This window comes from Idiotropiscis lumnitzeri, chromosome 12 (genome assembly GCF_059441095.1).
Source record: "Idiotropiscis lumnitzeri isolate Australia: NSW breed Sydney's pygmy pipehorse chromosome 12, RoL_Ilum_1.0, whole genome shotgun sequence".
NCBI lineage: Eukaryota > Metazoa > Chordata > Actinopteri > Syngnathiformes > Syngnathidae > Idiotropiscis > Idiotropiscis lumnitzeri.
Window position 1 is genome coordinate 10,586,237 of NC_142402.1, and position 17,298 is coordinate 10,603,534.

Sequence of the window (17,298 nt, forward strand, 5' to 3'; positions counted from 1 at the left end):
AGCAGAAAAAATGATAGGGAGAAAATACACAAAAGTAATTTCTCAGCATAGCCGAGGCATTGAGGGCGTTAAGTTTGGTGGTTTGAGTATTACATCACTGCTTTTTGTTGATCTCCAACTTTCACTGGAGCGGTTTGCAGTCGAGTGTGAAGCGGTTGGGATGAAAAATCAACGCCTCCAAATCTGAGACCACGGTCTCCGTTAGAAAAGGGTGGAGTGCCCTTTTTAGGCTAGGGATGAGCTCCTGCCCCAAGGGGAGTCACTCTAGTATTTTGGGCTCTTGTTCATGAGTGAAGGTAGGATGGAGTGGGAGAGGCGGAGCGTCTGCAGTCATCATGGCGAAAAGGGAGCTGAGCCAGAATTCGAAGTTCTCGGTTTACGGGTTGATCCACGTTCCTACCCTCACTTAAGGTCCCGAGCTGTGGGTCTTGACCGAAAGAAAAACATCCCTTATACAAGCGGCCGAAATGAATGTTCAGGCTCTCCTTTAGAGAAAGGATGAGAAACTCGGTCAGCTAGGAGGGGCTCATAGTCGAGCTGCAGCTACTCCGCATTGCGACTAGCCATCTTTTTAGGATGCCACCTGGACGCCACATGGGTGAGATGTTCCGGGCAATAGCTAGGTGGCGAGCGAATCAGCGAGAAGCGTCGGGTGCTACAGTATTTGCTCACCTGAGTCGCTCCTCTTCTTTCTTGCGCAACCTCATGTCTCGCTGCACCACCTGCAGCACATGCTCGGCCTCGTTGTCGCTCAGGCCGGACAGATCCAACTTGCGGCCCATTGCAGACACGCTGAAACGTTTGCTCAGCCCGCTGTCGTCATCTCAGCTAGAGGGTGCATGGAAACTTTGACAACCTGAGAAAAAAAAAAATCAAGCTTATTGTCGGAAAGTCATATTTCTTATGTTGCGTACACAAACAAATACAATTGAGATGTACGTTTAATTTACAAATTAAAAAAAAAAAAATTATTTTAAAATTCTGCTGCTGTTCTATAAATCAATGAATGGTTACGGTCTTGAATACATTCAAGAAATGTTAATGGCATCTAAACCGAGTCGTGCTGTGAGGTCTGCAGACTTGCGTGAACATGCGGAGCCCCAAGTTCAAAGCAAGCATCGTGCATCAACATTTTGATGTTTTGTTGCTCGCAAATGGAATAAGCTGTCAACAGATGTCAAGCTCGCCACAAGTGTAAATGCTTTTAAATCTTGATAGATCCCAAACGATGCTCTTTTCCCCTCACGTATGATTCGGGTCTTTCAACGCAGTTTTAGAATCGTGTTTCACAAAATCTTGTTCATGTAGTAAGCGTTCTTTTATTAATTTTAATAAGGTACATTTATTTTTATACTTTGACTTTAAATTTCTAAGTCTCATTTGTAAACACTTTCAAATCTGCCTCGCCTGAAATAAAAACAAAAATAAGTTATTTTGAACAAATAATCCTATGATGAACTATAAACTGACACATTTCATTAGTCAATGTTAGTTATGATAAACGTGTAATTATAATTTAATCTAAAAAACTGCAACTGAAATTTTGGCAAAGCAATTAAATTGTCAATATGGCTGAAATTCACTCTGGGTACATTTTTTTGTACAGCAAACGAAAACATTTATCGACTTACCGAGGAGCTGGTCAGAACAGATGAGAATACGAATGTTTTTCAGAAGTCTTATTTTGAAACTATAAGCATGTAATGTACGAGTCATGAACCCTAAAATGTTATTCCACCGATGAGAAAGTGTTGCAGCACAGTACAAGTTCAGGACCGCCCTGCTTCTGTAATCCTTTTCTAGAAAAAAAAAAGAAGAAAATGAGGATAAGCTTCCTGCACCTAAATCACTTTGCTCAATAAAGTAGCAGGAATGAGGTGATGATGTAAACTACGATGGCGGACAAATCTGAGGAGAAGACAATAGTCTTTACGTAACCACCCGTTTGTTTTGTCTGGCCGCCTTTCCGACTCAGTAACTGATGCCGGACGCAGTCAATTTTTTCCCATTGAACGAGGGCTATATATCATACACATAAGAGGAAAACATTATGCATGAGACGAGCATTTGTGGGTTTTATGTTTTGGGATGTTTGGAATGCAAACCTACATATGGCCCTCGGGTTGCCCGCCACTGTTCTAAATCCCAAAGACACGTGGACTTGGCTCAAGAACAGACTGGTTTTGTAAGAAGAAATAAATCATGAGAAAAATCGGATTGAGGTCGGAAAACACACCTACACACACACACACACACACACATCCATGCTTTACTTACCAACAGCGTGCTATCAGCCAAGACCAGGCGTGGGCAAACTATGGCCCGGGGGCCACATGCGGCCCGTTAAACGTTTTAATCCGGCCCGCCGAATTTAGAAAAAAGTCAATTAATACTTTCCCACTTTCACCCACCCCAATTTTCACCCCCCACATTTTCTCCCCCCACTTTTGCCCCTCCATTCACCCCAAAGTAGTGGATTTATTGACAGTAGTTACCATTCAAAAGTTTTTTGTTTTTTTTAAGGAAAAACAAATTCTTAAGTAATAATTTTCACCCTTTAAATTCCACAGTCTTTATCATTATAAGTCCCAAATAAAATGTCATGGTTTGAAACAAATTCTAAAGTTTCTGTTTTCGGATTTTTTTTTTTTGGTACATAGCATTTTTGTTGTATTAGTCTACTTAAAATGCCTTTTCCATGAAAACTAACACACATCCATCTTAATGTCTTCAGGGCTCCTTTTTTTTTTGTTTCACCAAATGGTCTGTCTATGTCACTCCAATTCTTTATTATTAATGCCAATTTGTTTTTTTGCATTTAGTCAGAGGGTTCAGTGCCACAATTGAGGTTAGCGTTCATAATTCTCCACATATAGGTTTAAGATATTCTTTTGTTCTGTTCTGTACCTTCTTATTGGGTGCCTCAAATGAATGACAAATAAATGAGTGCCTTAAAATTAATTCTAAAATGCACTCGGAGCCAGAATTGGAGTTATGTGCTCCCTCTTCCAAGCTCCGGTTAGGATGCAAGGAGCACTTTGGACCAATTGGATCACTTGAGGGATTACTGGCTGACTCCAAAATAAAGTGCATTACAAAACTCAAGCCGAGAAAGGCATGGATTAGTTTTTTTAAATGCTGCTGAGAAAAAAATAAAGGACAACGCTGAACACAAACAAGTCTTTGGTTTACATATCCCTCCTCTCATGCTGACTTCCAATGGAGGACTTAAAAGAAAACTTGTGTAAACAGGCATCATTAGGGAGCTCGAAGGAAGACACCATTTTAGATGTCTCGCATTTTGGGTAAACAAATGAAATGCTTTCACGATTATATAAGCTGACACCATCAGTTCGCTGCACGGAAAGGCCAACATGGACACACGGGTGCTGGCGCTGCTGTTGTGTGCGCAGCTGCTGGTGCTGTCGGCCTCACAGTCGACGCATGCCATTGTTGTCGTAGAACCGCCATCTCCGCAGGTATGTATGTATTTATGTGAAACTTTTCCATTATGTTTCAACAGATCTCTAGGAAGGGAAGAAAACCTCATGAAATAGGCCTTGACGAAAACAATGGTACCCTGAAGCTATTATTTTTATGTATTAAATGTTATATTATTACCTATTTCAGACAATTACTTATTTTTTTATTTTACATTTTAATAATTTTATTATTATTTTCTTTGGAGGTTGCTCTGAGCTCCTTTAGTACCATTCGTATTATCCGTCTGTTCAATTTGTCATAATTTTTTTTCCTGTGGCCGCGTCCAAGGAGGTTGTCTCGGTGGATCTATACATATATATGTGGAATTCGAACTCACTCCAAAATATGCCAGATCTGATACAAACGTATATACAACAAACACAAGCTTTGCATTGAGATGGTAATTTAAACTTGAATAGCTGCGGTGCAACTGGAATTCTTTCTCACCATGAGTAAAATCACTATTTTTTATTTGAATTACCCACCCAGAGGGCCAACCTGCTTTTCTTTCATAATTACATTTGCACATGCATGTGTCCGCAAGCGCTGAACGATTTTACAATGATAAAATAAAAAAAGAATAAAAATGCTTGAGTAAATTCATTTTGGAATAATTATATTTTGGTGGGTTGTTTTAACTAAATAGAAATGAAAAAAAAGATGTTTGTGTTGTGCGAATGTGTTGCAGGGACGCGAGACAGTGCGGCCGCCGCCGTGGTTGCGAAAGAAATACTGGCGCTCCAACTGTAGCGGCAAACATGGAGCATGCAACGTAGCCTTTATGGTGAGTGTTGTTATTCATCATAATTTTTTCTCCTTTTGTAAAAGCTAACCGTGCTATCTGTCTCCAAATGTGCAGCTTGTTCCTCCTCGTCGTCGTCGTCCTCGTCCTAGTCCTCCTCCACCCCCACCACCACCACCTCGTCCTACTCCGTTTTCATGTTTTATTGGACGCTGACCACAATAATAAATGCCTTTGAGCATCTCTTTGAAATCTTGTATTCAAGCTATCACTTTAATTGAAACCTATTCATGTGATATTGTAATCCAAAAACTTTGTCGATATATCATTTGTAACATCTTGAACCATGTATGGACATTTACGAGAATAAACGAATGACCTGCGCTTGGATGCTGGGCTCATTGTGTCATGTCACGATGTGTTTGTGAGGCCACTGCATCATCATATGAGGACATATGGTGCAAGAGATCACAAAAATGGAACACTCATCGACAAATGTCACATACATTGTTATTTAAGATTTTTGACATGATTATGGAAGGTAAATACCACCAAAGATTTTAGCTATAGAAAAACAATTTCATAGCCAACAGGTCCGTCTTTTGTTGAAACAAAAGCGGAAGATGTTTTTGTGGTTGGATATTGGTGGTGAAACATTACATGGAGCTTGTTGACCTCACGCTGTTGAGTCATGATTATTGTGCCACTTCCCTTTTTTGTGTTTCTGTAAGTCTGTAAATGTAATTTCTTGGATGGCGTCACACTTAAGATGTGCTCAAAACACAACATGTTTGTTTACTATACGTCCATGTTTTAATTCATTGTTTTTGTTCAACATTTTGGGTACAATAGGACAGAGCCAAAGATTGTGCCTTAAGGTACATCCTGTCAGTCAGCACTCAACCAAGTAATATGGTGTATTAAAATTAAAATTGTAATCTTGGGTGACTGACTTACTTTCAATAGTGAAGTGTTCTCTGATTTATGTTTTGCCTCCTGGAAATTACTCATACACACAACTTATTTCCTTGAAAAAGATCAACTTTTTTTCAAAACATTTGTTTTTTAAAAAAAATAAATAAATAAATAAAAATAAAAAAGCCACACAATTATTTAAAATAAACATGACTTTTAGCCCAAATTATACTAATCCCCTCAAAAATAGTTATGCATTAGTGTGTGACAGCCAAAATATTTTGGGGGGGAAAAAATCATTTAAAATATACAACTTTTCCCTCGGATATATAAAACCATTGTCTCAATTTTCCAGAATATTTCAACTTTTTTTCCTGAAACCCCCCCCAAAAAATTCTAGCTTTTTTATGAAAAAAATAAAATAAAATCTTGAAAATTACTTTCAAAATAAAAAAAAGAAAATCTTGAAAATTAATTTCATTCAAAATGTATTCAAACATTTTTCAACTATAAAACTCTCAAAATTATTTTTTTTTTTGCACACTTGGACCTTGACACTGCATACCCTTAATTACATGGCATTATGTAGTTTACATGTACAATATAGTACCTGAAACATTTAAGAGTATTAATGAGCTTTTGCAGTTTTCTTGCAAACCGTTTCCACTTATTGGAAAAGTCCTCTTGTGTGAAATCTTGATGTGACGTGAGTACGTGTGGACTAAGAGGAAGTTGTTATTGCTGCCTTCCACGTTTGATGGGAAGTGTGTTTGTTTTGGTTTTTGGCTTTCTTTATATAAGGAGTGTATGTGTTGTTCCAGCTACTTGGAGTTTCATGAGCCATGGACAAAAGCGTGTTGGTGCTCCTGTTGTGTCTGCAGGTCTTCCTGTTCGTCACCGTGTTCGATTCGGCCGACGCTGCCTCGTGGTTGACGGGTAATCGGCGGTTAAATCCGGTGAGAAGCTCGTCATTGGTGGTTGAGCATGTCAGTGAATTGTAATTTAGGAATAAGGTGATGATTTTTTTGTTGTTGTTTTTTTTTTTAAAGGCAAGAGCCAAACCAAAAAGAAGACAGCAGTATTTATTTAATCAGTACTGTTACATGAGACCAGGAGCATGCTATCTTTTAGGAAAGGTATGAAAACATTCTTTTAGTTGTCTTGTACCAAGGAGTGTCGGGAAAGAAAAAAAACTACACTATGAGATCAAAATCAGAAATGTATGAGAACAACAAAAAAAGTAATTTTCTTTCTTTTTTTTACAAGAAACAGCTGCATATTTTGAGAGAAAATGTTTGGGAGAAGAAATTTCGAGGGTGGGGAAATCTGAATTTTACAAGCGTAAAATTATGTGAGAAAAGAAGCATATTTTCAAGAAATAAAGTTTAGATATTTTCAAGAGAAAGAAGCCACAAACTTATAAGAATAAAATATTTTCACCAAAGTAAAAACTATGGAATTCAGTCATAAACACTATTTCTTGATGAAATGCATTTTATCATTCAGAACATTTTTAGAAAGTATGTTTTTTTGGGGAAAATTAAATACTTGAGAATAAAACTCAGTAAAATGAAATTTAAAAACTAAAATATGCACCCCACCCCTACAATATACCACATTTTCTCTGAGATTTAACACCATTTACCACAAGTACATGATTTGAGACAAAAAGGAAAGATATTTTTGAGGTAACATATTTACAAATGTAAAGTGGATTTTTAAGAGTAAAGTGAATTATCAAATTAAGTTGTATATAAAAAAAATTATATATTATGAAGAAAATTACTTTCAAGATAAAGATAAACTTTAATCTTGCAAGATATAAAAAACTATTTTGAGAAAGAGTCAAAGAGTCAAAAAAAAAGTATATCACCTTTTTCTTGGAGAAAACAAAAACAAAAACGTTTTCCTCAAAAACGCAGGACCGGTACATATTTACCGGAAACCTCAACCAAGAAAAAAAATAAAAATTACTTAAAAAAAAAAAAAAAAAAAGAAAAACGTACCATTTCTGGTAAACAACACAAATAAACAATTTCAATCTCCTTAGTGTAATTATTTCTTTCCCTGTTCAGTGCGGTCCAAATATGGCAAGTTGTTAAACCTTTATTTATTTAAACCTGATTTCACTTGAAACGTTTTTGTTTCGTCTCTTTAGGAGTACCCAAACAAAGGCGGAATCAACAGTTCAGTCGCCAATGTCAAGCGTGACTTGACATAATGATACAATCCATTTTAGTTCCATTTTCTTTTTTCTCTCTGCTACTTGAAGCTACATTGCATTTTGAAGAACGTGATCTTGTGCTGTGGAAGAGTGGGAATGTTCATGAAGTGTGCAAATATCCTATCGCATATAATCACATGCCCTGCACTGCTGATTAAACACACCTGTAACAAGCACTCCAGTTGACTGAAATTATTTTTTCCAATCATTACACACAAACGGTGGAACGTGCGAGGGATGAGGATCTCTGGGCCGGGAATGTTAGCATAATGCATACAACTTTTTTTATTTTTTTTCTCTTCTATTTTTTTTAAAATATAAAACTGTTGGAAATGTAAGACCATGCAATTTTTCTAAAACTAGGAAAAGCCGCTCAGATAATGGATGGATGGATCTGTTTTTTTTTTTCTTGCATGTTTTTATGAAAAACGTTTCCCTACGCCTCCTCTCTTTTATACGTTATTCTAAAAACATGGGCTTACAATAATTCAATATCTATATGCATCTTGGTGACGACGCGCCGTTGAATGACGTCACTCCCTCACGGCATCGGCCGTTTTGTTCCGCGGAGCTCCGCTCCAGTCAGACTTTTTTCCCGCGGACTCAGACAGACAACAGTGTGGCGCCACATTTGTGCCACAATTACAAGCACGCATGAGGATATTCTTAGCATAAAACTTGAGAATTTAGCTCACTGACTGATCGCTCACCGAGCCGAAGAAGCTGTCGAATCAACGAAGACAACGTATATGAATGAATTTTTTTCCTTTTGAAGATATGCCATTTTTTTTCTTGAAAATGCGGAACTACGCACACGGACTAATGAAATAAATTGAGTGAGGTTCCGCTTGGCTCGAAAAGTTATCGGGGTACTACATCTGCAAACACTCAAGTTAGAAGGCAACTGAATTGAGATTTCATCCATTTATTGAAAACATTTTCCCAAAATGTGCAAATAAAGAATTCTTGCATTCAGGTCAACTGGCAGCTGAGATAAAAAAATATGGCCAATTATATGACAAATAAGGCAGATTCAGCATCAAACAAACAAAAGGTTGCTTTTTAAATAGTTAATATGACTAGTCAAATGTAAAACCAAGAAATAATGAAATCAAAACAGCAAGGCCTTCTACAGCAGTGTCACAGTCATTTCGGATTCCCAGCACCCAACACAAGCTAATAAACAGTCAAACACAAACGATATGAACTAGCGACAATTTGTGGATCGCTAAAAATATTTTTCAAATACTGTCACAGTCCCAATGTTGTTGCCATTTCTAACCTGTAAACCTTCAACGAGTTAAGGCGCAATAACTTCAGAAATAACTTCCTGGAAGCCCAAAATAATTCAAAGGAAAGAATGTGTGTGCCCTCCCTGAACTTCATCCGTTAGTAGTTGAGGGCCTGAACATCAAACACGTCACACACGCCGCCATCATCCAGGGAGAAACTGTAGTCCATACCTTAAAGAATTTACAACAAACACAAAGCAGTTTTTCCGTTTGAAGGGGGGGGGGGAGTACGATATAGTTTGTAAAGTCACTTAGTTCCTCATTTGCAAGTCAGTTAGTTCCAGACTTGGCTGCAATTTGCCACAGCATCAGTAAACGGCGCAATCAACACGCACACACAGAAAGGTCACGATTCCAGCAGGGCGGAGTGTCCAAACAAAAGGTAAGGAAGCACGGAAGTCACCATCGCCATCGGCATGCAGCTTAATAGGAGCAAGTCATATCGACCTTTTCATATCGACAAAATGGCTGTTGGTCTTACTTGAGGGAGTCAGTATACGCGTCCCTCAACCATATTGTTTTTGGTATAGTGCGCAATTTTCTTTTGTAAAGCCATAATTTATGGCATCTAATTGTAACAGAGGTGAAAAGGAAACGCTAGCATCATGGCTCATGAACACAACAGGAAGAGATTATTCCCCTCACCCCCTGCCAGGCAGGACTGGGAATTTTTTACGCTATGGGGAAAAAAGCAAATACATTTGTACTTTATGTACTGTACAATACGGATGACCTCTAACCCCAATTAGGCCATTAAAAGAATGTTACTTTCAAGAAAAAAAAAAGTAATTTTTCAGAAAAATATATTTTCAAGAAACCTTATTTTTAAAAAAATTATTTCATGCAGGAAAAAGAAAAAGAAAAAAGTAGGAATTCAAGAAAAATTGAGAATAAATTAATTTTCGAGAAAATATAGAAAAGGTAAATTTTCAATAGAAAAGTTCAACAATTTCCATCCATCCATGGGCCCCCACACTTGTGGCATCAAACAAGGCGTCGGCGCCACCCGGAACGAATTTGTGCCGATCCCCGCCAACTGCTTTGACTTGATGTATAATGTCATCGCAAGAAACACTCAACTCTCGCTCAGTCGGAGAGCAGCATTAATTTTGCAAAGTTTTCAAAGCACACAACACAACAACATTGCCTTTAAGATGCTTACCATCAGAAGACATCAGCTCATCAATGAAGTCAACAGCTTCTACAAGGGAGTATGAAAATAGAAAATTTGTGTTCTGAACAGCATATGTCTCTAAGGCAGTCCTTCTCAAAGAAGGGGGCATGGTGTGATACCAAGCGGTGGCTCGCATAACCCAGGGTAACTGGCTTATTTTATTTATTTATTTATTTCTGCTGTACGAGAATATAACAACTGCACATCCACAAAATTATGGCAGTGCCATTCTTGTTTGTTTATGTTTTCAAATTTGGGTCAAATTGAGCATAATTGGGAGAAGGTGGGTTGAGAAAATAATTGAGAAGTGCAGCTCTTAGGTAATAAAGATGAACATTATGAATGGAGTGCTTGATTGTCAGGCATTTGAAATTCAGTTTTCATCATCCGTTGTCCGAAACAAATAAAGTCAGTACCACCTTTGTCCTCATTCATGTGCTCCCCGACGCTACTGTGCCTCAGCAGGCTGCTCATGTCGAGCACAGACTGGAACTCTGGGCCAGCCAGGTCCATTTGCTCCAGCTCCAAGATAGTCGTCGGCTGATCGGGATGCCCTGCAAGGGAGAACGCATGAAATTGCACAGAGGCTTAAAGGCAGATGATAACTCTTGGGTCAGATGTTTAGGAGTGCTGTAATTTTGTTGTTAAAATATTACTAGTGCTGTCAAGTAATTAATTTTTTTAAACTAATTAATTGCAAAAAATTCCATGATTAATCACATTTTTCAACTACTATTTTTTGTGAAGCTTGTAACAGATTTATTTGAATAATATCTTGTAATTCATGCAAAATCACCAACTATGAAGTATATTTAATTCAAAGGCTGTTCTAATAGCTTTCTTTGAATCTTCAATACGATCTAAATTGAGACATCTTTACAGGCATTTTTCTTCGAAACATTTCTCAAAACTGCGCACAAGTGCCAAACTCCAGTAGTGTTGCAAGGCCCAGTGGGGACTTGAATACGGTGTTTTGTTCTGAGACTTGCTAAAGATGTACAGCTAATATGGCGCAATATTTGCAAAGTATGCAAATTTTCTTTGAAGTAAATCAAGCTGAGTTAATTGAGTTAAAATATTTAACGGAGTTAAAAAATTTTGGATTAATCACCCGAGTTAATGCTTTAATTTTGACAGCCCTAAATACTACATTTCAACAATGTACTTAATGTTAAAACTCTTAACGTGAACAAGTTTGGTAAGAACCTAAATTATTTAAAAATTATATTATGAAAAAAAAAAAGATTTCAAGAGTGTTGGGATTCGATTTAGGGATGCTTTGGCACCCCAAAACATTAGTTTAAAAAAAAAAAAATCGTCGAGAAACGCTGGTAACTTGACCACATACTTTTACATCATCATAAACTATCCCAGAAATATAAATCACAATTTCATTTGGAACATCTCCATTCCCCATGCACACACTCTGTTCTTACCCGACTGTGAGAGCGTGGATGCTGGCCTCAGCACATCATGACGCTCGGACAGCGCCGTCTGCTGATCTGAGGGGAGAGAGTCCTGGCTGCAGAATGAGGAGGCAGTAGTGCTAGAGCCAGAGGAGTAGGCGGCAATGGACAAGGGGAGACAGTGCGGGCTGGCGGACAGTGTGAGGGGCGGCGTGAGCAGAGGGCAAATCACGTCGGTGGGGGGCACGGGGAAGACCACGGGTGCGCTGCAGTCCAACTCCTGGTTAATGAGCGTGACTTTGATGGGAGCCACCTTGCTGCGCAGGTTCACCTGGTAGTTCTTGAGACCAGTCTGGCCCTGAAACACAATTAAAAAAAAAAAAAAGCAACAATCAGAAGGTAATTAGAAAAAATTATGAAATTGTGTGTGTTCCTCCTTTACCCCCACAAAACTAAACTTTATACTCAAAGGAAAAATACTTAATTTATTTTTTTAACTGATTTTTTTTCTTCCTCGTGTGGCTATTTTCAAGGTGGGGAAGAATCAGGCATGGAAAAAAAGATCTACAACTTAATTCTTAAACTTGAGCTTCCAGAATATATAAAAACAAAAATACAATTTTCTCAAAAGTATACAACATTATTTTGCCATGACGTCTTTTCTATAAAATACTTTTTATGGAAGGATATTTTCCTATAAATGAAACTCCATTTCAAGTAATTTCTCCAAAATCGAAGACTATATAGAAGACTTTGATCAAAACATACATTTATCTGACAAAATGACTTCATTTTCAAGGAAATTATATTTTAAAACCTGTTACGCTTCCAAAAAGACAAATACACTATTATTTGCTCAAAAGTCTCAAACTATTTTTTAGCAAGAAAATTGGAACACGACTTTATTCTTCTAAGAATGCAACTTGTCAAAAATCTGACTTCTCAAAGAATGTTTTTTTTCTTTCGGAATAATTGGAATTAAATAATTTTTCCTTAAATCATCTCTCTCAAAAATACACAACTTTTTTTACAGTATGTTTCAGATTTTGAGGTGTCATGATGTTTCTCTCCAGTGTGGGCCAAAAATATTCCTGGGTGGTCAGGCAATGTTTTGCTACCTTCTCTGGCAGCAGCACTTCAAGCTGCGTCCCAGCCGGAGCCACGACGACGAGGAGAGTGTCACCACTGAAGGAATTGCAGATGTCCTCATGCGTCACGAATTTATAGGTGGGGGAGTGTTAAGCAAAGAGGATTAGATGCAACTGCGGTGGTGGGCGGGGGGGACAAACACACACACACACACACACACACACACACACACACACACACACACACCGGGAAAATAAACCAGAAAAACAAGATCGGGAGCAATTTTGGATTAACCTGAATGACAATAGTAATTATATTTATAATCCGCTCTTTAGCACGTTTTCTGTTCTCGGTTAAGAGGATCAAGATGGGATTTTTGTTTTGGGACAGAAATGAATGAGGCAATAGTGCCAAAGATGACATGCATGAGTTTGTATAATTGTTCAGTGACAAGCACAATATCTATGAATCGCCTCTTCCTGAAAATACTGCTGCATCAGAGAAAACAATGCCATCACCCATCTTTCTTTTTTTACACAGAAACTAATGAAAACGGCATATCGCCATCGATGCAAAGTGACACTGTCAAATAATACCCAACATTTTTGTTTTACTGTTTTCAAGACAACAGAGTTGGGGGTTCAATTTCCCACCTGTCACAGTATTCTTTACATTTATACAAGCTACCATCCTGTCCGTTTCTGAGCATTTTCTTACAACAATCTGGTGTTGTCTACAGTGGCCAGAAACGGAGTTGACTCTAATAATAATAATGGCCACCATTTTCTTAGACTGACGCTGTTGCGATTGCCGTAAAAACAAGCCTAAATTCATTTTTGTGCCAGTGCAAGTCTGGGTCAACAGTGTTTGTTCTATGTTGTGACTCTCTGGGAGATTTGGCGCACAGTTGTCTGGCAATCGACTCATCTGACAATTCGGTAAACAGAAAGTCTGGGCTCAGAGTGAAAACGGGCGCAGCGACATTTTTGTGCCGGGGCAATGGTCTAGTTCAGCTTGTTTGTGAATTTGGTAGGCACGCTATGTCCCACTGGCTATTCCGGCCGCACCAAAATTGGGTTACGAAAAGTAAACTAGATTTTAGACTTGGAAAAGGGGATGAAAGAAGGAGCAGGTGGTGTAACGCGATGTTGGTGTATTTGATCAAGGCGCAGACAAAAAAAAAATCGGTCAACCGTGGCTGGATTTCGGTCATAAATATGACACCAGCGTGGGACAATCCCTCTGAATCATTGTAGAATCATTATTATCTTAAAAATATTTTAACAGGACCAAATCGAACATGCATGTTTTTAGGTATGTGTTAGGATGCCAGGGTAATTACAGAAAACCCAAGCAGGAAATAACATGCAAATCTCACACCTTGCCAAGATTTGAACACAGAACCGACATCACCAACTAGGCAAGGATATTTGCTCGAGCCAGGATCGTGATTCAGGCGTTCGTTGTTCTCCTGCAGCCAGGTCTTCTGCTTGTCCAGCTCTTTTTCTTGGGCTTCCAGCTCTGAGATCTGGGCTTGCAGAACTCTAACTTGGTTAAGAAGTTCCTGGTTCTGACTGCCCTTGTTCTCGCCCCTGCAAGAGAGCAAACCACGAGGAAGAAAAAGGAGCTCTCACAATTGGCTTCTCAATGAATGCAATATTTGACTAGCGCCTGGTGAGGTAAACTGTCGACCTAACCTAGCTATCTTCGGTTCACAGGGCTATCTCACATGCATCAGACAGATGAAACGAAATTTAGAGATGTCTCTCTCAACTTGGAGTTTCAAACTTTGCATGTTTGTGTTCATCCCAGTTTCATCAAAACAATCATCCTTGAATCCAAAGTCGTCTCATATTTATTTCTCCATAATTAATTGAGGGCAATGTGTCAGTGACATCGTTGTCTGTTTTCCTAAAGAGAAGCTACTTTCGAAGTGCGCAGCTTCAGCAACTTCAGCTTGTTAAATAGAGGGCAAGGGGAACTTTTGCATGACCATGAGAACAAAAATGTCAGTCGGTTGGGACAGTTTTCACAAACCAGCCCACGCAAATTAGGCGAGTTGGTGTGAATGAACATAAAAAAAAAAAAACTCCCCCCCACACACTCTCACTTTCTTGCTTTATTCCACACTTAATTAGGGTCTATTAGAATGAACAGGTCTACTTGAGGAAATAGGGAAACTCATCCTAAAAAGAACAATTGTAAAATCAAAAACACCCGTATTTTTCCTCTAACCTCCACTGGATGATATTTTTGTTTTTCTTCTCAATCAAGCCCACGCCTTCCAGCACATTGGTGATGTCGTATATACGCCTTTTCTGCTTCACTGCCAGGCTGTCTGCAGCCTGTTGATTAAAACACAAGTGTCAATAAAAATGTAAGTGGCAGCATTTTAACAGAACCACGTTACAACACCGCCCACCACTGAGACCAACCGGCAAATAAATATTGCCAAAACGGGATGAAATCAGAGACGCTGTGAGACATTCATTGAGAGGATTTGACAAATGAAACTGCACAAACAGAAAGTTGAACCTGTTAGCAAAAGAGGACAGTTGTACAATGGCAGAGAGGACAAAGTGGACTGGAAGAGCTCAGAGGTACCTGCAAGGTAAACATTGGTCAAGATTGGCGCTCAAGGAGTGAGGGGAAAATAGAACTCATGAGCAATAAAGGGCAAGTCACAATTGACTGCTGCTTTCATCCGGTGGCTGCCAGCTGGTTATGAGCAGATAAACTGCTAATGATTACATGGACAGGCTGTGCAAACTGCTCACATTTTCAGGTTTTTCCACTTCATCACTTGATGCTAATTGTTCAAATGAGTCAACAGATTTGTTATATTGCATTGTTTTTGACAACATATCTTGTACAACGGCGTCCTCCATGTCGGTCGGGAGATACCGCCACACAAGTGATGTGAAGAAACTTCCTGTCAAACAAGCTTCATCTTTGGAAGATTACGTTAAGTCATGGCAGCCAATCGGCTGCGCGTTTACCTGCACATTCGGTCATTGTTAGTATAAGTTTCCGTTTACTGCTTCTTCTTTCATTCATTCATTGGTGGATTTTGTTTACTTCAATTTGCAGAACAAAGTGAGAAGAAAAAGCTGGACTCTAGGTGAAGTCACACACAATTCTGTTGCATCTGATCGAGTAAATATGTTCACAACTCGTGACGTGATATCACGATTCTCAGTCATATTATCATGGAGCTGATGATGGGGGCTAAGACTCCACAAAAATAATAAAACAAACGTGTCATTTTCAACACCGCTTATGTTTGAGCGTACTTGCAAATAATAATGGTAAAATACATTTGTGCGATACCTTAAAAAGCATGGGTTAAAGTGCTTTAAAAGACCAACTAGAATACAGATCCCAGACACTAAAATGCATGCAACCTAAGTAACACAGTTAACAGCAACAAGAGAAACAATAACTAAATAGAAATGCCTCAGGCAATAAAGGATTTCAACAACCCAACTGAGACCAAGACATTCATATAAAACATTTTAAAACAAACAAGTACCGAAATAAAATCACATCCATAAAAATAATAACATACAAACCCATTAGAAACTAAATAAATAAAGGAAGTGTAGACAAAAACATCCTCAATGAAAAAGCCAGTCAAGAAAAGTAAGTTAAAATTGAAATATCAAATCCATTAAATGTTTACTGATAAATGCTGCAATAGTTAGCTAAGATACAGGAAAAAACTCTGAGGCCGGATCACCAATATGCAATACAGTAACAAGTGGAAATGGCACAACAGAAGCTATTACAGATGGTATAATTGCATTTCACCACAAATAATGTAACATTTCAAACTGTATTTTATTAAAACACGGAAACATAAAAGTCATTCATTTAATGGAAGAAGGAATGAGTATAAAAGTGATTGACTGAACGCCATCACATTTTTTAAAAAATTATATTCAAAATAAAAGGTAGATGTTGATTGCTGATAATGTGTTACAAAGTTTTGGTTTTGCAGACCCCAAGAGCCATGACCGGCAAGACTAGCTCATCACTTCAGGTAACTAAGGTTAATCGTTTTTAAGTATGTTTGAACGCACTTGCAAGTTCATTTAAACGTATTTGTCAGTCAAAAACGTTTCCTCCATATTGGCAGTTTCACGCTTCAACATTATGAGACGTGTGCTGTAGAGTTAAATAGCAAAGAAAAAGATGGTGGAACGTCAACGTGATGTAGCGAGGCTGTATGGGCTTTTGTCTTGCCGACTATATTTTTTAACTTAATAGACACCTTAAATTGAATAAGTTAACACACAGATAAACACTTTTTGTCTTGAAAACAAAACATTTCGCTCGAAAACGTTAGTACTAGCAATGGCAGTTCCAGCACCTGCAGCGCGGTGCACCTGAACAGTCGGGTCGACCCCCTCCCGCTTTGATTGGGAGAGTGACGGCTCTTTGTTTCACATCTGCTCCTATGAGCACCGTACCTCCGGAAAGAACAAGAGTAAAACACTCGCGTTTAAACTGACCTTTTTCAAGTCGAGGACGCCATCGTTGGCCTCTTGGAGCAGACCGACAAACTTAATGGTGAGGAGGCCCAAACTTTTCTCGTGGCGAGTAGGTGTCGAGCGAGCAGCCTCCGTCGTCTCGCACTCCATTTTTTTGAAGGTCTTCCTTCTCTCCGAACGTCGCACTTCACCTTGTGAACATTTTTCCATTTAAAAATAAGAGTTCTCCTCACTAAACAATCTATTCACCTGTCGGTGTTGCTTCTCTCCCTTCCTCCCCTTTAAATGAACAGGCGTTACGCTGGCCTGGCGTTGCCATGGCAACCACTGTCCCACCCGGGTCACCACGCCTGGCGCAGTAACAACTCCCCTCAAAAGTAGACCCAGCCCCTGCAGTTCCGCATAAGAGACCCCGCGGACAGGCGTCTGCACATGATGGACGTCCATACACATACAAATACACGGAGAAACTATTTTGTG

At 38.8% G+C, this 17,298-nt stretch overlaps 2 protein-coding genes and 2 long non-coding RNA genes across 6 annotated transcripts in view; 2 read left to right on the forward strand and 2 right to left on the reverse strand.

Annotated features, from left to right (window-relative positions):
- myripa (myosin VIIA and Rab interacting protein a) overlaps positions 1–1,826 on the reverse strand; it is an 18,085-nt gene extending 16,259 nt beyond the window's left edge. For 2 of the 3 annotated variants that reach the window (XM_088310376.1, XM_088310375.1), the window contains exons 1-2: positions 1,632–1,826; positions 673–856 (exon numbers count right to left, since the gene is read on the reverse strand). In XM_088310376.1, coding sequence (XP_088166502.1) covers positions 673–782 — 110 coding nt within the window. In that variant the 5' untranslated portion in view covers positions 783–856; positions 1,632–1,826. The remainder of the gene's footprint in view (positions 1–672; positions 857–1,631) is intronic. The other variant, XM_088310377.1, reaches the window with a different exon arrangement.
- Positions 1,827–3,332: 1,506 nt separating this feature from the next.
- LOC148325871 (uncharacterized) lies at positions 3,333–4,615 on the forward strand. The gene is made up of 3 exons (XR_015846089.1): positions 3,333–3,479; positions 4,172–4,267; positions 4,343–4,615. It is a non-coding gene; the product is annotated as an uncharacterized LOC148325871 (long non-coding RNA).
- A 1,293-nt stretch (positions 4,616–5,908) lies between these two features.
- LOC148325872 (uncharacterized) lies at positions 5,909–7,540 on the forward strand. Its single transcript, XR_015846186.1, has 3 exons — positions 5,909–6,096; positions 6,190–6,276; positions 7,299–7,540. It is a non-coding gene; the product is annotated as an uncharacterized LOC148325872 (long non-coding RNA).
- A 733-nt stretch (positions 7,541–8,273) lies between these two features.
- e2f5 (E2F transcription factor 5) lies at positions 8,274–17,178 on the reverse strand. Its single transcript, XM_088310378.1, has 8 exons — positions 16,840–17,178; positions 14,561–14,670; positions 13,756–13,917; positions 12,355–12,463; positions 11,267–11,594; positions 10,250–10,384; positions 9,819–9,857; positions 8,274–8,827 (listed from the first exon to the last, which is right to left on the reverse strand). Exons 1-8 carry the CDS (start codon positions 17,026–17,028, stop codon positions 8,754–8,756), a joined length of 1,146 nt encoding a protein of 381 aa, XP_088166504.1. The 5' UTR covers positions 17,029–17,178; the 3' UTR covers positions 8,274–8,753.
- Positions 17,179–17,298: the final 120 nt, after the last annotated feature.